Source organism: Nematostella vectensis, chromosome 7 (assembly GCF_932526225.1).
Source record: "Nematostella vectensis chromosome 7, jaNemVect1.1, whole genome shotgun sequence".
In the NCBI taxonomy this organism is placed as follows: domain Eukaryota; kingdom Metazoa; phylum Cnidaria; class Anthozoa; order Actiniaria; family Edwardsiidae; genus Nematostella; species Nematostella vectensis.
The window spans coordinates 9746014-9769856 of NC_064040.1; the positions used below are offsets into that span (position 1 = coordinate 9746014).

The window sequence follows — 23843 nt, forward strand, 5'->3', positions numbered from 1 at the left end:
TTTAATGAATACACAACACCCTCGGATGAAAAAAATAAGTTGGCCCGATTCATACGTCGCATGCCGTACCGAGTCTAATTGTCTATTTGTATCGACACAAATACATAGTGTTCAACGTTGATTCAGACGTCGCACTAAATACGTCGCGTTCAATAGATTGTGATGAGTAGTAAAAGTTAACTTGATGCGGAGTTTTTGTTGCATAAAATGAAAAAATACTGTACTTGATTCGGCAGATCAGAAGCTCTACGTTCGAAAATTTGGTGTCATGCTTTTGCCGTGCAACCGTGTTTAGTGCCGTGCCGAACTTCCGAACTTAAATGATTCAGACTTCAAACTATTTATGTGCCGAATGAAAAAAAATGCATTCGGTACGGTAGAGGCACGACGTATGAATCGGGCCTTACCGCGTTGAGTATATCGAGCACGAAGGTGAGATCGTCAGGCATCCCGTGGTAGTACATGGTGAGCACCACGGTGTTCAGTAAGATAAGCCCCGTGATAATCCCATCGAACAGCGGCCGCTGGATGAACTCCACCAAAGCAGAGCACGCCCGTGACAAGCGTGGGTACTTGGGGCACAAGACCCCCTTCTCTTGGTCTTCGCCCAGGACTATACCATTCAAGCTGGGCGGGGTAAGGGGTTTCGTCTCCTCTTCCTCCTCGTCTGGGGGGTACAGATGGCTCTCCAGTGGCTCTAGAACTTGAATGGTGTCCTCGTCCGCGAGGTACGACACTGCCGTCCGCTTGCGCAATTTGCGTTGCGTTTCCTGGAATCAAATGATAAAGTTTATTATTCATGTTAAAGTATCGATGTCGAGTCTTTCAAATTTATTGTACTGCGTTACCGCGTGATTGCGTTTCTCGTTGACGTCATTGTGTTACAAGTAATGCGTTATTCGTGATTACCTATCCACGTCATGCGTTACCGGTGATTGCGTTATCCATGAATGACTCATTATATGATGGTATTACCGTTGATTTTGTGAACCCATGATTGCGCTACCCATGACTGCGTCATCCATGAATGTCTGTCTCATTATATGACATAGCCAAGAATGAGTGGACATTCGAGGTGTTAATTTTGTTACCGGCGCGGCGGCATGGTGCCGACACGGTTTATGAGCGCCAAATTTGAATTCGAGCGTAGCGAAAATACAAAGAAACGGGCAAAAATGGGTCAAATTGGTTCTAATCTCCCTTCGATTTCTCAAAAAGTATATTGAAAAGTTAAAATACATCAACGGAATATGTAACTAGAAACATTCCTTACTCTAAAAATATCAAAGGTTGAATTTTACGTCTTAACACCGTGTTGGAAATCGAGGTTAGATTTTGAAGACTTTTTGGCGATTTCTGTATGGGATTCGGAGATTGTAGTCATTAGCGCCACTTTGAGTTAGGTTTACTCCTAAAACTTCAAACAAGTACTAATATGTTTCAACGGATTATTTGTCCGGGGTATCCATAGCATGTTTTAAGCGCAAAATGTAAGACACGGGCCTTAACACCGTGTTGGAAACTAACGATCGTGGACCTTAATAAGGCGTAATGAGGCAAAAGCTCATTTCGTATTCATTTTGGCAACAGGTGAACTCACTCATAACTCCGCCTCCAGATGTCTCAAGGGAACACAGGCTAAACCAAGCCCCGCCTTATGAGTACGAAGGCGCTAGATTTAAAAACCCATAAGCCGCTCTCGATGTATTCTAAGCAAACATCGAGAATTGGGAAGAAGGCTAAGTTGTCAAATCGGGAGCAAAAGCCGACAACACAAAAAAATACACAAAAAGGTCCGAAAACCTTGAACACTGTTATAATAGTAACGATAAGAAAGCTTAAATAAATCCCTGAGCTTGGCACACAAGTTATCTCTATTTGACGAAAAATACCACGTTTGTGTGTGTCGGAATCATAGTGTTTTTAACTTCAAAAGTTGTTAAGACTGTAGATCGATAAACAGACCCAAAGATCAGAGAAATGAACCTGAAGGTATTACTGGCATTATTAGGAACTCAAGTAGAAGAAAGAATACTTACTAGAATCTGCAAAACTGAAACAAGAAAAACAAAAGTTATGTTTAAAGTAAATACTTGTGTGGTTTGTTTTGAGGGTCTCATTGTCGCTAACGCGCTTTTCTTTCAATAAGAGTGCTTTTCAACCCAAAGAGAGGGGCCCTAACAGGGAAAATCGACTCTAAAACAACACGGCCCCAAAAAACTATAATACTACAATCAAAATGCGATATTTAGAAGTGGTTGGCGCTGCAAAGAAAATATTGACAGCACTGAATTTCGGCGTGTTTGTCACCACCTTAAAAGATAAAGCCGGCCACGAGAACAACATGAACGTTAACATAGGTTCTTTCATGCTGTGGATAAATATCTACGAAAATAATAAGAGGATAAGAAATAGTGCTAAATGAGCAAACTATGTGGTATAACTAGAAGGACTACAGTGAAGCTGTAGAAAACTACAACAATGGTCTGCGCTAATTCAATGAGTTCAGTGAAGTGATTCATCACCTTCGCGGTGAACAGAGAAAACTTTCACAAAGATCAAGACGACAATAGAAACACGAAGACAATTATACTCAAGCTAACTTTACAAAAGTTACTTAATATTAACATTGGCTAGAAGATCGTTCCTTTTTTGTTTTTGCTTTGGAGGCGCGCTTTATCGACAGCTCATCAAGATTATCGGCACTGCGGGGAATTTGTCACCTATATCGGCTAAAAAAGAAAACCGACTCAAAGATCAAGACAACAATAAATATACAATTCAGTAAATTCTCCTAAAACTAAACAATAAAAAAAAAACTAAAAAATACGCGGAAAGAAAGCTTTCAAACGTTATTTCTGTTTTGAGAGGTTTGGCAGACGTCCTTTTTTTGTAGTTAATGATTCTCGGTCGTTGGATTGATATGTCCTCATAAACCCCCCATAGGCAGCAAGTGTTTATATGTTTCGCAAACGGCTATTGGTTCAAGTGTTTAATGTTTAGTGTTGTTTCAAGTGTTTGTTTGCAAGTTGAAAAGGATTCTATCAAACACTTTTTAAAACAATACGTTTGTCTTTCTTTAATTAGCAGACCCGCCTTTATTGTCCTCCAAAACAAAAAGATGGCATCTTACTCTCGCAAAGAAAAGACAAGGTTCCCATCATTTGTCTCGCATGATTTGCCTGATTTGTCTGTCTATTTGTAAGCCAGCAACATTTTCGAGTTTCGCCTCCAAGCGCATCAAAAATAATCTCCAGTGTTTTGGCTACTTTTGAGTTCTTAATAAAATGACATGGTTTTGTCAGCAGTTAAACACAAAAACTGCGCTATAAAAAGAATTCGCTACTTTATCAGAAACACAGTGATAAATCCCAATAATCTATGGAAGAAGTGTTTTATTCAAGCTTTCCTTTCGGGTAACTCGCTCATTACTTTAGAAGTAGCGCTGATATTAGACTATCATATCATGTCGGCTATGTCTTTGCTTTGCATTGTCTTACTCGGACTGCGCCGCCGCCAAATGCCTCAAGCGAAAAGTAAGCCCATGTTCAGTGAAGCATTTTCTTTATTTGCTGTCAATCATAAAAATGATTGACAGGTAGTTAGGGCACGGATCGGTGCACCTTCCATGGGGGTGATTAGACGCGCACCAATCACAGCGCTTGAACTCGGAGCGCGGGGATTTCGAACGTGTTAATTCGATCCGTTGAGCTTAAAACGAGAAAATGTCCAGAGAATAATAGGCATTCTTGGCTATGATGGCATTACCGTTTTTGGGTGAGCCCGTGATTGCGTTACCCGTGATTGCGACACCCGTGACTCCGTTACTGGTGATTGCGTTACCAGTGATTGCATTAACCATGATTGCGTTACCAGTGACTGCGTTACCCGTGATTGCGACACCCGTGACTGCGTTACTGGTGAGTGCGTTACCCATGACTGCGTTACTGGTGAGTGCGTTACCTGTGACTGCGTTACTGGTGAGTGCGTTACCTGTGACTGCGTTACCTCGTTATCGGTGAGGTTCATCTCGTGATGGTATGACATGTAGACCACAGCAAGAACTAGATTCAGCAGATAAAACGAACACGAAAAAATCCCAACCACAAAGTACATCATGTACCACTCTCCCATGGAGCGCAAAACCTGAAACACAATCAGCAGGAAAATCTTTGATGAATTATCGGCCCTACTATAAGAGGGAATTATCGGCCATACCAAAACAGGAGATTATCGGCCATACCAAAAAGGGAATTATCGGACGTACCAAAACAGGAGATTATAGGCCATACCAAAAAAGGGAATTATCGGACGTACCAAGAGGGAATAATCGGCCATTGCAAAAGAGGAAATCATCGGCCCTCCTATAAGAGGGAATTTGTATAATCATATTTCAATATAGTTTTTAGTAACGGAGAAGATCGCCGATTGTTGAATCCTTCCACAAGTAGCACTCTCCCTCAGAGTCACCTTTCTTCGAAACATATCGAGAGATTAGACAAAAGCAAAGACCTACACCGCTGAGTTGCTCACGGGCTCACCCTATCGTAGAGATTTTCCCAGAAGTCCATTGTAAGGATTTGGAAAGCCATGACAAGAGACCAGCCGATGTCGTCAAAGTTGGTGAAGCCGTGGTCGGGGTTGGGTCCCACGTGCGCCACACACGTGTAGTTAGCCGGACACCTCCTAAGGTCAAGCCAAGATTACTTCATGATTTACAGTTATGAAAATGTAGAAATTTAAAAATTAGTTGGGAGATTGTGAGGCGCACGTACGTCATACATATGTAGTTAGTCGATTCAGTCGTAACATTAACACATCTCACTATACTTGCGTTACTACTTACGTTACATTCACTCTATGGTCACGCGAGAAGATCACGCTACAGTTGCGTTACAATCACATTGTCGTCACGAACAAGACAGATACTGATCAACATTGTCGCATTGCGTGACTATATCAACATTGTCACGAGATTCTATTTTACGCACTTGAAAAACATAAATCATTTGGCTCTTTATAGTAGTGTTATAAATCACTCGCTGTTTACAGTAGCGTGTTACAACTTGCCCAGCATTGTAACTCACCCCGCTGCTTAAAGTAGCATTATAACTCACCCCGCTGCTTAAAGTAGCATTATAACTCACCCGGCTGTTTTAAGTAGCATTATAACTCACCTCGCTGCTTAAAGTACCATTATAACTCACCCCGCTGCTTAAAGTACCATTATAACTCACCCCGCTGCTTAAAGTAGCATTATTACCCACCCGGATGTTTCCAGTACCATTATAACTCACCCGGCTGCTTAAAGTAGCATTATTACTCACCCGGCTGTTTTAAGTAGCATTATAACTCACCCCGCTGCTTAAAGTAGCATTATAACTCACCCCGCTGCTTAAAGTAGCATTATAACTCACCCGGCTGTTTTAAGTAGCATTATAACTCACCCCGCTGTTTACAGTAGCATTATAACTCACCCCGCTGTTTACAGTAGCATTCTAACTCACCCCGCTGTTTACAGTAGCATTGTAACTTACCCCGCTGTGCTTGAAAACCCACAGAGTAGCGGCTCCCCTTCTCTATGATACCATGAGCCTGCAAGATTAAGTCAGCCGTCACCAACCAATTAAGCCGTGTAATCATTACTAGCCCTCATTTAGACATGAGGACTACTTGAGACTACTCGTATAATATATACTGGAGATATTAATACTTACTGGGGTTATTAATACTTACTGGGGTTATTAATACTTAGTGGGGTTATTAATACTTAATGGAGTTATTAATACTTACTGGGGTTATTAATACTTACTGGGGTTATTAATACTTACTGGGGTTATTAATACTTACTGGGGTTATTAATACTTACTGGGGTTATTAATACTTATTCGGGTTATTAATACTTACTGGGGTTATTAATACTTACTGGGGTTATTAATACTTACTGGGGTTATTAATACTTATTCGGGTTATTAATACTTACTGGGGTTATTAATACTTACTGGGGTTATTAATACTTACTGGGGTTATTAATACTTACTGGGGTTATTAATACTTACTGGGGTTATTAATACTTACTGGGGTTATTAATACTTACTGGGGTTATTAATACTTACTGGGGTTATTAATACTTACTGGGGTTATTAATACTTACTGGGGTTATTAATACTTACTGGGGTTATTAAAACTTACTGGGGTTATTAATACTTACTGGGGTTATTAATACTTACTGGGGTTATTAATACTTACTGGGGTTATTAATACTTACTGGGGTTATTAATACTTACTGGGGTTATTAATACTTAGTGGGGTTATTAATACTTAATGGAGTTATTAATACTTACTCGGGTTATTAATACTTACTCGGGTTATTAATACTTACTGGGGTTATTAATACTTAGTGGGGTTATTAATACTTAATGGAGTTATTAATACTTACTGGGGTTATTAATACTTACTGGGGTTATTAATACTTACTGGGGTTATTAATACTTACTGGGGTTATTAATACTTACTGGGGTTATTAATACTTATTCGGGTTATTAATACTTACTGGGGTTATTAATACTTACTGGGGTTATTAATACTTACTGGGGTTATTAATACTTACTGGGGTTATTAATACTTATTCGGGTTATTAATACTTACTGGGGTTATTAATACTTACTGGGGTTATTAATACTTACTCGGGTTATTAATACTTACTGGGGTTATTAATACTTACTGGGGTTATTAATACTTACTGGGGTTATTAATACTTACTGGGGTTATTAATACTTACTGGGGTTATTAATACTTACTGGGGTTATTAATACTTACTGGGGTTATTAATACTTACTGGGGTTATTAAAACTTACTGGGGTTATTAATACTTACTGGGGTTATTAATACTTACTGGGGTTATTAATACTTACTGGGGTTATTAATACTTACTGGGGTTATTAATACTTACTGGGGTTATTAATACTTAGTGGGGTTATTAATACTTAATGGAGTTATTAATACTTACTCGGGTTATTAATACTTACTCGGGTTATTAATACTTACTGGGGTTATTAATACTTAGTGGGGTTATTAATACTTAATGGAGTTATTAATACTTACTGGGGTTATTAATACTTACTGGGGTTATTAATACTTACTGGGGTTATTAATACTTACTGGGGTTATTAAAACTTACTGGGGTTATTAATACTTACTGGGGTTATTAATACTTACTGGGGTTATTAATACTTACTGGGGTTATTAATACTTACTGGGGTTATTAATACTTACTGGGGTTATTAATACTTACTGGGGTTATTAATACTTACTGGGGTTATTAATACTAACAGGGGTTATTAATACTTAGTGGGGTTATTAATACTTACTGGGGTTATTAATACTTAGTGGGGTTATTAATACTTACTGGGGTTATTAATACTTAGTGGGGTTATTAATACTTACTGGGGTTATTAATACTTACTGGGGATATTAATACTTACTGGGGTTATTAATACTTACTGGGGTTATTAATACTTACTGGGGTTATTAATACTTACTCGGGTTATTAATACTTACTGGGGATAATTATACTTACTGGGGTTATTAATACTTACTGGGGTTATTAATACTTACTGGGGTTATTAATACTTACTGGGGATATTAATACTTACTCAGGATATTAATACTTAGTGGGGTTATTAATACTTAATGGAGTTATTAATACTTACTGGGGTTATTACTACTTACTGGGGTTATTAATACTTACTGGGGTTATTAATACTTAATGGAGTTATTAATACTTACTGGGGTTATTAATACTTACTGGGGTTATTAATACTTACTGGGGTTATTAATACTTATTCGGGTTATTAATACTTACTGGGGTTATTAATACTTACTGGGGTTATTAATACTTACTGGGGTTATTAATACTTACTGGGGTTATTAATACTTACTCGGGTTATTAATACTTACTCGGGTTATTTATAGTTGTTGCGTTGGCCGTTTCTAAGACGCACTTATTCCTGAGCTCCCCCGTGAAGAGCTGCAGACCAATAAGCGCCAGCACGCACAGGGAAAATAGAAACAGAACCAAGACGTCGGTGAGTAGCTTGAGTGAGCGTAGAAGGCTATTCACCATGGCGCGCAGACCTGCAAGATTTGCACTTTAAATGATGTCGATCACCCACTCCTTTGTTATTATTATTGAAAAAAAAACGGTTTATTCGTAAAAAAAAACTTAAAAATAATGGAAATGGATGCTTTGTGTGACTTGCCATTGAGCGGGGGCATAAAATTACGGCGTGATTGGCAAGATGACGCTATAATTGCGTTATTATCACGATGAGGTCAGGGGGGAACACTTAACGCTACAGTTAGGTTCAGTATCGTTGTGGTCACGTGAGGTCACGCTGTGTTAACGCAGACATGGCGCGCAAACCTGAATAATAATCCGGTCACGTGAGATCATGCTATACTTGGTTAGTCACGTTGTGCTAGCGTGAGCAAATTTATCAATAGTTTAGTTGAGTGAGGAACAATTGTCTCACTCAGACAAAGAATCAATCAACGTCTCTATTTTTCGCGGCAAAGTTCAAATTAAAATCAAAATCGTGCAAGTGAGATAATTCGGCTTCTCCGCGTTCCCATTTTTGTTTGCTTTAGAGGAGAATGTCCATTGCGCGGGAGATCTTCACTCACCTTTAAGAGCTGATATCGTGCGGAAGGCTCTTAAGACACGAAGTGTACGGATGCCTGATAGACTCGCAATGTCAGGAGCTAGCGATAAATAACTAGAAAAAAAACATTAATATTTACACAAATATATCATAAAAAGATAATGATAAAGTAAAGCCAATGCGTACCGCATAAGAAGAACATAACAATCATGGAAAATATGTCATAAAAATGATTAATTAACAGTTACAAACAGGAAGAAAACAATTCCTGATACGTTTAATCACGATAATCGTTTAATGAAACCTATTAATCCTAACAACATGGTGCACTTTCGTGTAAATACCGAATATCGAAAAGAGGCAGTTCTAATTTTAAACACCTACCTTAAAAACACCACTAGGGAATCTAGCCAGTTCCACGTATCTCTGAGGTAAGCGTATGAATCCTTGACAAAGCCACGAGAGATGATTTTACAGATCATCTCTAACGTGTAGATAGCTGTAAATATATACCTGGGGGAGAGACAATGAAACTTTAGAGGTGTAGAGAAAGGGCCAGAGGTGAAGCAAGGAATTGCTGACGTGGCTGCGCAGGCATAGAGGGGACTCGTTGAATTAATACTGATGTCTGATCGGCTAATGACGTCTTTTTTCTGCGAGACAACATGGGTTGTGTGAAGAATGCGGGCTGAATCTCAGAGTTTCGTTGTAAAACATCAACTTCAACATCGCTATCGTTTTTTTTGCAGCAGTGCTACGATTTTGCTGCTCGTATTACCGTACCTTTAAGCAAGGACGACGGTAAGCCGACGAAAACGGCGGAAAACAAATGAACATTCAAAGAGCCAGACGTGAAATAACTCTGTCTGATACATTTCAACCATCATCTAAACTAAAACGTGAAAACTCCAGGTTTCATGGTCTAGCTAATACGGAAACGTGTGCATGCGCTAAAAACCAGACATTCATTGTTCGCTATAGTAGAAATAAGATTCTAGACTTCTCTATCCCTTTTGGGGTCTATAAAAACGAGTTTATTTTATCGAAGTTAGTTTCGCCTTCTCTAAGTTCCCAACTAATCGTTACTACTAGTTTTCATGATTCTATGAGTTCTCGTTTTCAACAGCGGAATCACCTTCTGGCTTTCGTCATTCAAGATCTTTGAAGCATTTTCATTGGCCAGCACTGAAATGGTGTCAATTACGCAAGGTGATTGCCAATAGGCCATTCCAGCTATAACCATGCGCGCGCACTCACCATGAGAACCTACCTCAACTACCGGCATGTAGCGCGCGCTTCGTTTGATGTAAGCTTAAAAAGACGCGCACTGCATTCTGGTAGTTTAGGTAGGTTTCTATGGTTATGCGCGCGCAAACTTATAGCTGGAATGGCCTATTAAAAAAAACCTTTTGTAGTTTTGTAAGTTTGAATGACGGAATCCAGAAACCGGATCAGCAGTTACACATCATTTATGGGGGTTGCAGAATATTGCAAATCGTAACAAACGCAGCCATTTGATGCTCTCGCAAGATATAAACGATTAACTGAGATTCTTTTAACAGGCCATTCCAGCTATAAGCTTCGCGTGCACTAACCATGGAAAACTCAGCGCGCGCTTCGTTTGATGTATAAAAAAGCGCGCGCTGCATTGTGGTAGTTGAGGTAGGTTTCTATGGTTATGCGCGCGCAAACTTATAGCTGGAATGGCCAATTAAATATCGTTAATGAAATACCAGACAACTTGGATTGGAACTTCCACTTTTATCATCAAGGCCTACATCAAGGCCTGCTTCCACTTTTATCATCAAGGATTACAAATTAACAAATTACTTACTCTGCCTCCTCGGGAGGATCGTTGAGTCCTAGAATTATACAATTGACTAGAATAACAAGAGTTACTATGATTTCGAAATATCTGAGCCATAAGTTAAGGAAGGATACAAGGACGGTAACAATGCAGTTGAAACCAATAAACGAATTCAAAGTTTTCATCTGTTAACCAATCAAAGGGCTCAAATTGCAGTTGAGTACCAGTTAAAGGATACGGATGTGTGATGAGAAGAATGCAAAACATGCGCAGTGGATGAACTGGACCCAGGCACAAGAGCGACGCGGTTCGACTGAACCGGTAGGCCTGGTAACCAGAAGAGTTGAACCGTTTTGAGAGTATGAGGAATGTCGCTGTAGAAGGGTGCTGCGAAATACACAAGCAAGAGAAATTTAGCATATCTATTACAACAGAGACTTATTCACCCTTATTCCCCCTATTCATTGTTACGGATTCTATTCATTGTTGCACGGATGTTTTTTTTGGACTTAAGAAGTACACTAGCATACATAGCCAAGGATAGTTTGGCTATCCGATGGAGTTTTAGACTAGCAAAGGTCGCATGCGTGATCCGCACAATTGGCATCACGCTAGCCCGGTCGCAGCTCTAGATCCCACATGGATCTAAGCTGTGGTTTAAAGCACTTCGTTCGAGTCGAAGTCGCCCTGCAGTTTTTTTGCCGATGAAGTTTAACTGAGGCAAACCGGCTATGCCATGCTGACGAGTCCTAATAAGGACGAAACAGCTGTCCATGGTTGCCGAACTGCACGGGTAATAGACTGTGCTAGCGTCCCGTCTTGGCCCGACTGGTGCCAATGAGTGTATGCTAGTGTGCTTTTATTCATGGAGGTCGGACAGGGATAATTGTAAAAGAGGATAGCTACAATAAATATTTACAAAAGGATTCAGGGAGGTTTCCAAGTTTTGCCGAAGGAGGGGGAGGGGGGTGTTCGCAGTCAAAGGTATCTTATGCAAAAAGAATAGTATTCGACGATCATTCAATAGGAAATGGTCCACTTTACGGCGGCCAATGGGAGTTTTCATATGTGAATTTACTTTTTATTTAATTTCATGGAGGTCTTTACACCGGGATTCACACCGATTTAAAATTAGGCTGCACTCGGAAAAATCCATGAGTCGTAGCCCGGAGTGCTTCATGGGTATCAAATTAAAAAGATTAGTGGCGTAAAAAGAAACTAAAAAGGGTGCTGTTACATTCTTGTTAATGTACATCTTAACATTCACACAGCGTTAAGATACCGGGATTCAGCCATTTATACGTTACCCATGAACCACTGCTGGTTATGATACATTTATTTACGAGTGCAACCTTAATTGAATTAACTGTATGTCTGAGATGCCCTAAGCAAATGTTTGGAAAAAAAAGACTTAATCCCTCAAGCATGAAGACATTCATTACTTTTTCCCCTATTATTTCCATGCACGATTGATGGGAGATATCCGTGTCGGCTTCGTGCGTTTCTCAGCAAGAACACAACACAACGAGACATGGTGTGCGACAAAGGTGAAATGCGTGACACAAAGGAACGTGTCGCCAGCGGGTGATTCACGCGTGCCTTTTAATATTTCATGACACGCTTGTAAACAAAACACGATTTTTATGCACGATGATAATGCAAAATGGAGGTAATAAATCGAGTCAGACAAGCTAAAAAACATTTATCAAATAGCCAAGATGGTATTATTTATATCGGAAGAAGACGACAGGAATCGGACGTGTTGATCCCATTAAAATGCTGTAGGATTCCCGTTTAATTTAGGGATGTAAGGAATACTTGGGCGTGAAGTTTGGGATGCAATAAAAATAATAAAACATGAGTGCACTTGACTTCTTAACATTTATATCCCACTAAAAACAGTCCTCATCGAAGAGATAATTTAAAATGTAATGCCTGTAGCTAAGAAATTACAACACTCCAAATGGGTATTTTTGTTGGCCTTTCTTGCGTCGAGTGAAGAAGATGTTTTGTGCAGACGAAGGCGTATAATAATAAAGCACCCTTTGCTGGCGGCATCCTACATGTCGAGGAAATACATAGCGTGTATCCAAGGTTGTTTAGGGCACTGTTTTTTCGAGTCCACATTAGGTATTGTCAGATAACAGAAGGAACAATCAAAATAGTTGTGTTCGTTAACAAGAGTATTGAATATGGTTCACCAAAAACTAGTACTCGTTCTGCTAAATTTTCTTCTTCAGGGGCTTTTTTTGGAAGAAAGAAGGCCTACAGATACAGAGAGGCGACGAAGCTTCCTCGCCTAGACTTTATTAAGTGCGTATTTTGTTTTTTAGATTCTTTTCTTTTTTCAGAAACGCCGTGCTTTCTTTTTCGACATTCATTTGTTATATATGTTGCTTATCATGCTATATTTCTGTTCTGAATTATTCAAGTCACAACTCGTTTTATTTTGTTTGCATTTCCCCAGGTCTTGTAAAAACAAAATCGTTTGTTTTTACGAGTTTGTCATAGCATACTCACTGGCTTTGTATTCAAAGTAATAACACAACACTATTCTATCTTTAGCTGCGGTAAGCACCTTATATAAATGGATGGTTAGATCCAGTAACATTCACAATAAATGTAAAATTCACTCGGCATGAAACCAGACCTGAGCCAACTAAATATACCGTGATCCCTGATAAAGGCTGGAAAACACATCTGAGCTCTCTTCATTATTGGACAATTGCCGATGGAGCAATAAAGGATAGATGAGACTAACAGGAATAGTAAAGACGAAAAACCTAAAGAATAAACGGCTTTATGGCTAGGGGATGTGAATATTTAAAAAGTAGGTAAACTGATTTGACCGAGAGGTTGAACCGCAGAAATAGAAAATCTCACACTAAGTCATCAGTATTTATTCTCTCGCAAATAACATTAATGGTCCTGAGATTTTATCACCAAGCGCGGTCAACCGTCGGGCGAAATTTAGGGAAAAAGTGATTAACTTAAAACTCGAATTCCCGGTAATTCACGAAAACTGGCAACCACACAGCGGTGCAAGGTGAGTCAATCGAAGGTATGCACGAAACTATAGGCCATGATTTAGTTAACACTGCGTACATTACCCATTATTATCGTACTGACCTCTTCAAAACTCAAACACACTCCTTCTGTTATCAAAACATTGAACCCATTCCACTCAATCAATTGATTGAGTCGGTAGGAGAAATATTTTTGGTTTTATTTCCGTGAAACGTTTTTACTCGCTCTTTTTAAATGTCGTCGCCGAGTTAAAGGAGACCACAACGAGGTGTTTGATAAACAGGTGCTCTGAAGTAGGAAAGCTTCGTAGTGTAGTGAATGAAGATATGAACCCACCGTTCCCCCGGATGCGTCGTAGTCTTCAATAGGATGCCCAAGGAGATAAGACGGAACTTGAGTGCGTCGCTTCCACTTTCGCTTATTTCCCCTCTTTTCACTTTTCGCGCATCGACAAACGTTTTCATTCTGTGGCTTCTTGACTTCGGTAAGAGCAAAGGTCACACGCTTTGCGCATTCATGCCCTTCGTCTTCTTCTGGACCGTCTGTGGGCATGTTAGCCCTTAACTGTGGAAGATAAGACCCGGAAGAAAAGTTTTTTACCGGTTTGTAGTGCATGTTTTTACCACAGCGTGGCGCGCTATTGAAGCGCGGAGCTTTGAGCGCTGACTTAGGGGTATGAATGGTTTTCTCGTCACAATGCAGCCTGGATTACAACGGAACAACTCTGCTACGACTCATAAAACATTAATAAGGTAAAACGAAGAGCGAGATCTTTACTAATAAGTAATAAAGATCAATTGACTTGGCCGTTTGAAGCTTGAACTTAGAAATATTTAGTGGTACACGTTTTTTGTCCTTCTGGAATTCACTTTTTTGTATCCTTTTAGGTGACTTATTTGGTAATCGGTGAAAATGTCATAAAACACAGCATTTGCGGAAATAACGACCGATAAACAAATGTTTTGTAACTATTTTAACTCGTACGAGAATGAGAGAAAACTAGATACTGCTAGTGAAACGCCTTTTAAGATAACGCATAAAACATTCAGCGAAATTCCTAAAACATTCTAATGGATACCATTTAGCTCGATCCAAACGCGACACAGAAAGAAAATTGGATAAATTTGGATAGAACGCCAGTTTTAACTCGGGATAACTGGCTTTAATATGTGATATTAGAGTGGGTCTATTTAAGATGTCTCTTAAGAGACAGTTTTAAAGAAGAGTGCGACTATGCGTGATCCCATACAAAAAAACTAAAACTAAAAACACTTCCGTGGCCCAGCTGGCTAAGGTAAAACACAAAACAATAAAAGAAAACATATAGGAATGCAATATGCGAGTTGTTCTTCTATCTAGAATCTTGATCCGCCGCCCGTCACTACGCAATTGAAAAATAAAACTCGAATAAGTGGCATTTCGGTTTCGGCTTAATTTTGTAATGTGACACTATTTTCATTGAATCCACCAGGAGTAGATTGGTGTGTTTGAGTTCTATGATCCATTAGAAAAGCTAATCGTAGATGACTTATCAAGCAATCTTAAAACCAATAAATCCTTGGCCTCTCTCCAAATAAAAACTGGTTGAATATATAGGTTTGTTTTATTCCAAGACTAACAGTAGCGGTTTTATGATGTCAATGTGACGTTTATCATTAATCGTTATTAGCAACATATTTTAGCAGTTAATATTCGGTGAAGCACTTCTTTCAACCTCAAAGCTGTTTTCAACTCTTTGGTGTCACTCACCGGGCTATGTTTGATGATAGAAGACAGATTTCCTCGGTTCAACATCTAGAAAAAAGCTCAAAAGCTCAGTCGCGAATGACTTGAAAAGACTGTCTTGCCGAGATAAGGAATGCATGATGTGACGAAATGAGTAAAGTCGTGAGATGTCTCTAGGCTATGATGATATTTACCTCTCTGCCAACAAGACGCAAAGCATTACAACATTTTCTACACCCGCCACGCACCATTTGACGAAGAAGTTCGTTCGGATTACCCTTCCAGGCCGCTATGTTCAGTGCCCAAATTACAGCAACTTTTACAAGCCTTTCTTAATGACTAAAGAAACACCTGCGAATACTCCTTCCCCCTCCCCCCCCCCCCCCCCCCGAAAATGACGTTTGTTAACAAAATCATCTCAGCCGAGCAATTACAACTAAACCGCTAAAAAAACCACAGGACTTAATAAACTTGAGTGTCTGGAGTGAAACACCATGGAAACAGATTACGCACCGTCTATGGTTGAACTTGGTAACCTTAAGCGTTTTAAGTGGTTCGGTGGTATATGGCGGAAAATGTATCTTGTTATGACTTTTTGTTTGATGTACTCTTAATCATAACATTGCGGAGCAATTAGAAAGGAATATAATATTCCTGTTGGGTGTGAAATGTATATGTTCCCTGCTAACCACATAAGAACACCCTGTCATGGCTATAAATATTACGAATGGAGAACTATCTATTAAAAACGCTGAAAAGGTGCTGGCGCATCGTTAAAATATTGAGACTATACAAGAATCTCTACCAGACTCGATTACCCATGCAACGTTTATGCCCCATATTATACCTATATCCATATCTGTATACCATTTATATCTTTACTTTTCACCGACGAGCAACTTTTGTTGTCAGTTTAGTGAAAGAGAAATAGAAGTTATGAGCCAATTTGTTTTGGGATCGAGCCCGTCTAGACGACAATAAGGGAGTAAATAATAAACACCAGACCAGGAGTGCAGCACTATTCAGGACGCATTAAGAACTGCGACTACATGATTCCATAGCTCTCCTGTGGATTTCGCTCTATATTTATGAGTTATGAAAACGTAAAACAGTAGTGTGATCTTAATACCAGAATATGGTACGGACACATGACGGTGGTTCTTGCTACTTCACTTGAGAGAGAAGTTTGCATTAAGACGAAACTTTGGCAGAGTAACAGTATTTGTTGTGTCATGGGAGTTAGAAAAATAGAGTGTATTTATAGAACCAAGTTACTATTGTGCCATGCCAATAACGGGAAAGAGGCATAATTAGGAAAACTTTAATGAAAATTTTAATGTTTTGAATGGCATTTTATTTAGAAAAGGATGGGCTCGAAAGTGTGGCGCGGAGACGATAAGAATAATGAACTAGATATGAATTAAAACTCGATAGATAAGTAATACGTGCCGATCTGAGCGGCGAATTCGTCGGCGAAAATTGGTAGCCAAGGTCGCGAGCTGGTGAGGTATTACGTAATCTGGGGTTCTTTTTGGAAATGACAGGTGAAATGTGATGATGGTGAGGATCGGGGTTATGATGCAGGGATTGAATGACCCGATGTGAGGCTGAAAAGTGTGAGGTGAGGGAGGGAGAGGTACAGTATGACGAGGTGTGGGGCAAGATGAGTTGGGGTGTGGTTGATTTGGATGGGGTGAGGTGATCCGATAAAAGAAAAAAGTGAAGTGAGCCAATGGGAGGGGAAAGCATTAAAGTTGGCAGCTTGATCGGTTCCTATTTTCAACCATATCTCGTATCTCCTCTAGCGCACGCGCGACCTCGACTTTCTACCAACATGGCAAGTGACCAAGCTCGCAAACAAATCAATATATCCCGACAATTATCTATAAAATTATTACAGCGAATGACCTTTAAATATATTTATATGTACATACTTGTACTTAATTAAAATATTTTCATGGCTTAGAAAAACACTGTAGAAAGTAAAATACGACTGTAATCGAAAGAATCATCTTCTTTGAGAACCCGACGCACTTTGGTTTACATTTCCCCTTAGGTGTACCGAAACTCATGTCAAACCCCCGCGGCTGAAAACACTCAGTTGTGAAACAAAGTCCAAACGTCAGGTAATAATAAATTATGGAGAATCTTCCAGCGATATTCGAATCCGGAGTTACGGAATAAAGTATCAAAACGTGCAAAAGGCTAGAGATTAGCGCCGTGATTAGTATATGTCGCGGTTTATATGTGAATAGCCTTCGGCAAGGATGTTCCTAACGGGAGTGATTTGATTCAATAGTAGACCATTACGCGGTGAAGAAGATAAGATAACTGATTGTCGAATTCACAAACAAAGGTACTATAAACAAAGTAAGCTTTAGCTGAAATAAACTGCAATTCAAAATATCACTTGAAAGATTTGTGAAGGTTTTCACAATTGTCTAAATGTTGATTGTTGAGTAAATTAACTGTTATTATTCCGATAAACGTTTCTTAGTTGATGATTTAGATTGTTTTGCCGAAACCAATAATGATATAAAATATCGAATTTAAGCACCAAAGTTGGACGTAAATTATCACCAGAAAAAATGAGAAGTTTCACTAAGGGGGGTTTCAATCTAGGTTACTTCTTTTCAGAGTTTCTTGCGCCAATTTTAGAAGCAAGCACACGACACAGAGCAAAAATATGAGGAGAAACTTACCCGAAAGACTGACTTCATCTCCGTCGGTGAACCTTCTCATAATTAAAGACTTGCAGTGCACGAAGCTTCCTATGAAGCCTGTATCATTTTACCGTGTTTTAATCTCCTTCACCGCGCTAATCATGGACGAGCGATTTCGCTAAGATCCCTTACACCTGTGCCGTTGGAGGAAAATATATGACGTCATTCGCAAGGTTATGTATTATTTGTTAATCTCGTCGTCATGAAGTGACCGGCTTTTTAAAGAGGTACTTGAACAGTTGGAGTAACACTTGTAATATTCCGAGATAAGCTCGAAACAAGCCAAATCATGCAGAATAACTGAAATAACTTCTCAAGGTTTATGCCATGAGGTCGAATCCATGATCAAAGCCCCACACCTCGAGCGAATAAAATATTACTTTAAGGTTTTGTTACAGGCTGTACATGTTTACCCAAACCTTGGAATTACACAGAAAAGAACAAAACAAATTTACATCCTCCGCTAATGATCCATTTTACAAAAATTGGTTCACTTTTACTTTGATGAAGAAAACATGAAAATTTAACCTTGTTTTGTTACACACTCTTTGATGTTTTATAGAATTCTTTTTGTACAAACTTTGTAAAAGTCGCAATATCTAAGCTCGGGTATACCTCAAAGACATTCATGGGCTCCCTTCACTGACAAGATTAAAAGAGGGCTGGAACTAATTACTTGCTGATATTATCCCAACTCTACCGCAAACCGCCTTGTACAAAGGCGACCCGAGTCAGTAAAACAAAGCTCTGCGCTGTGCTTCATGGGAAGTTTCAAGCATAACGAAGGACCATGGGTAGGGCCTCTCTTCCCATCATGCCTTACGTACTAATCACTCATACGCGGCAGCCACACACCCGTTTCGTTAACACCTTGTGGGAAAATTGAATGCTTAAGATATTTCTATAAAGAACCGCAGTCAAAAATTAATTTCAGAGTTTTGTTGAGCTATTTCCGGATGCACGCAGGCTATGTTATTTCAGTCCTGCTGTGAAAAACTAAACGTTGTCTTTTTCTTATATAAACATGATACTTGGATATACTTTTGATATACTTGAATATAATAACTAGAAGAAATCCTTTTGAAATAAACTAGCGATTGTAAAGTTGTAATTATCCGTGACATAAAAATTAATTTTGAAGATGGTATTAGTGCGAATACATGGGCTTTTTTACGGTTTCAAAACGAGCTGTTGAAACTGCGTACAAAACAAGACGCACTAGGGTAGGGTGAGTAAAAATGCCATCATTAACTAGAAGATATTTATGTCTCTTAATAAAAGCCAATTAATCAACTTCACCCATATATTTGATGGATTGCAATTGTTTTACATACCGTTGAGAGTAAAAGTGTTTAAATTTAAAGAACCTCGTCGACCCTAGTCGACGTACCATTACAGTCAATTTGTGTGCATCATTCTTACCTTAGTGTCAAGCATTCTCTCAGTCGTGGCTAAAAAATTCAGCGACACAGGCGCTCGATATAGTAACTGTGTCGCTATACTTTCTTGAGTGAGAGATGTGGTTTTATGAAAATAGTTACATCCTGGACCCAAAACCTCAAAATTCGAAAAAAAAAATATATATATATATATATTAGCTACAGAGAAAGATTTCACAAAGTGCAACCAAACAATCCCAGTAAACGACAAAGCGATTTGGTTGGTTGATTCTAGCACGCATGCGCAAAACAACAAATCCTGGATTTATAAAAAGCATTCGCTTTAAGCGCAACTGTTTGATTTTCTCGCACCATGAGTTTGCTTTCTACCAGGTTCTCTCTTGAGTTTCGCGCTTGTACATGCGTTCAAGCTAGAGCAAACATACAGAGCAAAAACTTATTCGATGTGAATTTCATGTAGGACGATATTCGTAAAAGAGCACAGACATTTGTAACACCTATTTAAAAAAGTTTGACGATAAGAGAATGGAAAATGGAACAAACTTTGGCCAATAATTATGTTTCCTTGTATTTCAAATTCTTTCGTTCTTTACAAGGACCTCGCTACAAATTTAAATTAGCCTCACTGAATGTCATTAACAGATAGAAGACTTGTTTTCCCTAACCAGAGGTTTTTGGCATTCATCATTTTCCATTTTCTTATAGTCAACCTTAATTGAAATAGGTGTACATACTTGTGAAAAATTGGAATATAATTGAACTAATATTGTAATTGTTAAGATAAGTTTCTAGTTGGGCAGAAATTACTCAATTTAATTATCTAGGTAGCGCGCATAAGGAAGATGACAATCTGACAATCTGCGATTAGCTACTATAAAACATGTTTGGTATTAAGTTTGTTATCAATAATTTAACAGAAACTAATACGATGCCATCACAAACTAACACTATCTTACTAGCATTCTAATAGATACAAAAAGCACAAAAAGTCGTGTTCGTGAACCAGAGGAATAAAAACAATACACCAAAAACTGGTTGTCGACTCTGCCAAAGAGAGTCAGAGGCAGAGTCGGATACCAGTTTTTTGGTATATTGTTGTTATTAATAGCACTCTAAGATACCTTCTGTAGTGTTTTTGTCAAGATCCCTTCTCGCTTTTACAAAGTAAGGGGAAACTTTCATACTGTAAAATGAGTTCTTTCTTGGATCTTTTCCTTGATATACGCCGACGCGTTTGGTTAAGCAATCGAAAGTTTGATGATATCGTTTGGCGGTTGGCAAATACAAAAACCAGTTGACGTCCGAACAGCTCTATCGCCTGTAGTATTGCTATACAAGATGCCTTCCTAACTTCCTGCGTGCGCTAGCCGGTGGAAGAGAAAATGAGAGTTGTGTACATGAGCAGGAAGGGACCCGGCAAGACGTCACAGGTGCAGGCCAAACAGAACACTTGACATAACAATGCAAATGTTTACAAGAACAATTCCCGACTTTTGGGTACTCTAACACGTAGAATGAAACCATTTGCTAAATTGGTGTTAACTCGAAAGCACAATAAATTACTTGTGCATTATTTACCTTGACATTCGGAGCGTTGTCACTTGGGCAAGCTTCAAATCCAAGAAAAGTTAATACGCGGCTTTGGTAATTCCAAGAAAACTAAACTTCCTTTTGATTCAGATCTCACCTTTTCAGTATAACATTTTTTCCCTTAAAGGAGTCCTGCCAAGCTGTCACACGACTCTCGCCACAAACACGGCTGTCTACCTGCTGGTTGGGAAGGATTAATTTTTGTATTATTTCTCTTCAAAATAATCCAGATAGGCTTGGATCTCGATGTGCTTTGGATACTTCTGGCTATACTTCCAGTGGCATGACAAAAACTGTTAGGACCCCGATAGTGCTGGCATTTTGTCTTACTGTGCGTTCCCACATTAATCATAAGGTTTCCGTTATTCATTTCGCTTGCACGCTTATTAAAATCCTTCTCTTGTGATTACCAGCGAAGGTAGCTCATATGAATTTCATAGCATGCAAAATAGCATATAGAATTCGACAGAGGGAGATATGGATATCTTCCTATCTATCTCTTAATTTCTCCCATCTTCAGACATGAAAAAGCAATAATTGTTTGTTTACACAATTTTCACGTACCTTGTTTTGTGCCAATAACTGCTTCCGTATTTCCACTTCGCCCCTTATCAACTATAACACAATCCTGAGGTAGTTCTTGCCAGCAAAATGCTTAAACCACATAACCTAAGGGTATACTTGAGGAAACCTGTTACACCGTGTATCGTCCATCAAACTATGTTAACCAATTGCGTTCGTGTGTCAAAACTAAGCTGTCTAAGATTCCAGATACTTTGCGAGTTGGGTGATTTATTAACGGCGAAATGAGTTGAGAGGGATTCAAATGTAAACTCAGCCGGTCCTACATTCACCGCAGGATGTATCTATTAATTATTCACTCACGTGCTTGTAACCAAACATGCGTTTTACTTTCGAACTGTCTACTGAGAGGCTAACAAAAAATGGAAGAATACATAATCTATTTAAATATACCAAGCGTATTTGAAGCTCTACCATTTTACGCAAGAAATCAAGCTATGAAATCTAAGGAGAACAAATAACTATTGTTGTAAACTTTATTTTGTTTTAGATAACAAGCACTAGCAAATAACGACTTCGGATATCCCAATGACAACTATGCCATTTTTCATATATAAGATAATAATTAGATTCGTAAAAACGATTGCGCCAGCGACATAAGTCTGCCGTCGTTTCATTGTCTTAAATGTTTGGTCAGCGGTTTTGGAATAATCACGTGATCACAGGGTTATGGCGGTGCGGGTCTTTGACAGCAGTTCTACTTTAAAAATTGTTCCTCGGTTTTTTATGATTTTACGTCGTTTCTGTTCTGGAATTGTTGAAAAGCTCTGCCTGCCGCCTGTTCATCTTGCCCTAAAGGTTTTTCATAATGAAATAAAATCTGGTTACAACCTCTTTGGCTAGTTTTAGATTTGAAAAATTAAGTTTTCAAAAGCTCTCAACAAAATCAATCAAAAGCTCGCATACTATTGAAAATCGATGTAAGGGAAACAAATGTCTCATATGTCAAAAATTTAGCGCGCAAAACAACATACGCGCGAATATAAAAATCGTCCTAGCGCCCATTACCCTACACGATTTCTTCGACGTGTTGTTCTACTAATTTCTCAACTGGGTATAATGCCTTTTCGTCGAGTTTATTCCATTTGATAAGGTCATAGAGTGGTGATTCACGCTAATAAATGCAATATTATATTATTATAAAATATGTATATAATATATTTCCTATATGAATATATTGAATATAACAGAGTATTTTTACAAGTATTCGAAAACATTCGACAAACGTCAGTCAGTATAAAATTCAAGTCAACTAAAATGGTCGTTCAAAAATATCTTTTTCGAAACCACGATATCAATGCCGCCTTGTTCGATCTCAATTACTCACAGACATAAGCACAATTGATGATGTAAAGATGTTTTGATGCCGTTTTGAGGGATACTATAAGTAAAATAAAGTGTGTATTTTGGTTAACCACCTTCATAGATCAGGAGATATTTTCCCTCGTACTATAGAAACTAAACGTTACTAAACTTTAACATCTCACGACGACGGCATAGTCGACGCCTTTTAAGTGGGATTGCGTTTATCAGGGTCAAGAAAAAATAATTCTGGCTTGGTTTTCCTCCATTCTGCTGGGTTGACGGCCTGGAGTGGTTAATATTTAATTGGGCATTTGCCATTTAATTGAAAAATATGACTACACAAAATGCGCTAAAAGTGTATAAATGGCGCAAATCAAACTATCATACTAACCATGGAAAGTGGGTAAAATTTTAAAGCAAAGAAACATTTTTGTACCACGAAGAAAAAATGGAAAGCGCGAGACTTTCACAAAAAAGGATTTGAAAGTTTCAGACAGAGTAACAAGAATATTTTCCTACAGGTAAAAAAACAGAAATGCAAAAGATTCAAATGGTACAAGACGATTTGATCGCAAAGTTTTGTCGCTCCTTTTAACAATTCTCACTGTCAATTTTTCACTTATGTTGATTCACAACACATAAAGTGCTCTTGTCATTGTATCTCAATGAACGAGCGAATTAGTTAGTAATTTGAACTGTAGATAATAAACAAACTTTTGTTACTACTAACAGTACCTGTCTTGAGATTCTGTTCCTCAGTAGCGTCAGTTCGTAGCCTGGGGATTAACCTTTCATGGTGAATCTGGGGACCGAAGGATCGATCGCCTAGCAGGTTTGTGTGTGATGTACATGGTGGATGATTAAATCATGAGCCTTTACTACACTCTAAAGAATCGCTTGTGGCTAGGTCATTAGCACTCTAGCTGCTGTGGCAACCAAGAGATGTCAATATAATGGTGAAGTTTTGACATCTTGTGCAGTCACATAGATCACATAGTGTTAGATGATTTAATTAATTTTT

The 23843-nt window shown here is 38.7% G+C and overlaps 1 protein-coding gene across 8 annotated transcripts in view; it reads right to left on the bottom strand.

The window, feature by feature from the left end:
- Positions 1-23688, bottom strand: part of LOC5518940 (sodium channel protein 1 brain) — a 40290-nt gene extending 16602 nt beyond the window's left edge. For 2 of the 8 annotated variants that reach the window (XM_032363668.2, XM_032363665.2), the window contains exons 1-12: positions 15417-15585; positions 15247-15291; positions 13834-14061; positions 10709-10857; positions 10498-10578; positions 9048-9176; positions 8686-8777; positions 7960-8136; positions 5538-5595; positions 4542-4686; positions 4009-4146; positions 408-770 (exon numbers count right to left, since the gene is read on the bottom strand). In XM_032363668.2, coding sequence (XP_032219559.2) covers positions 408-770; positions 4009-4146; positions 4542-4686; positions 5538-5595; positions 7960-8136; positions 8686-8777; positions 9048-9176; positions 10498-10578; positions 10709-10857; positions 13834-14061; positions 15247-15291; positions 15417-15473 — 1662 coding nt within the window. In that variant the 5' untranslated portion in view covers positions 15474-15585. Of the gene's footprint in view, positions 1-407; positions 771-3993; positions 4147-4541; positions 4687-5537; positions 5596-7959; positions 8137-8685; positions 8778-9047; positions 9177-10497; positions 10579-10708; positions 10858-13833; positions 14062-15246; positions 15292-15416; positions 15587-17924; positions 18086-20923; positions 20956-21032; positions 21116-21499; positions 21789-23557 lie in introns of those variants that run through there. The other 6 variants (XM_048730638.1, XM_048730637.1, XM_032363671.2 and 3 more) reach the window with 6 other exon arrangements.
- Between the last annotated feature and the right edge of the window lie 155 nt (positions 23689-23843).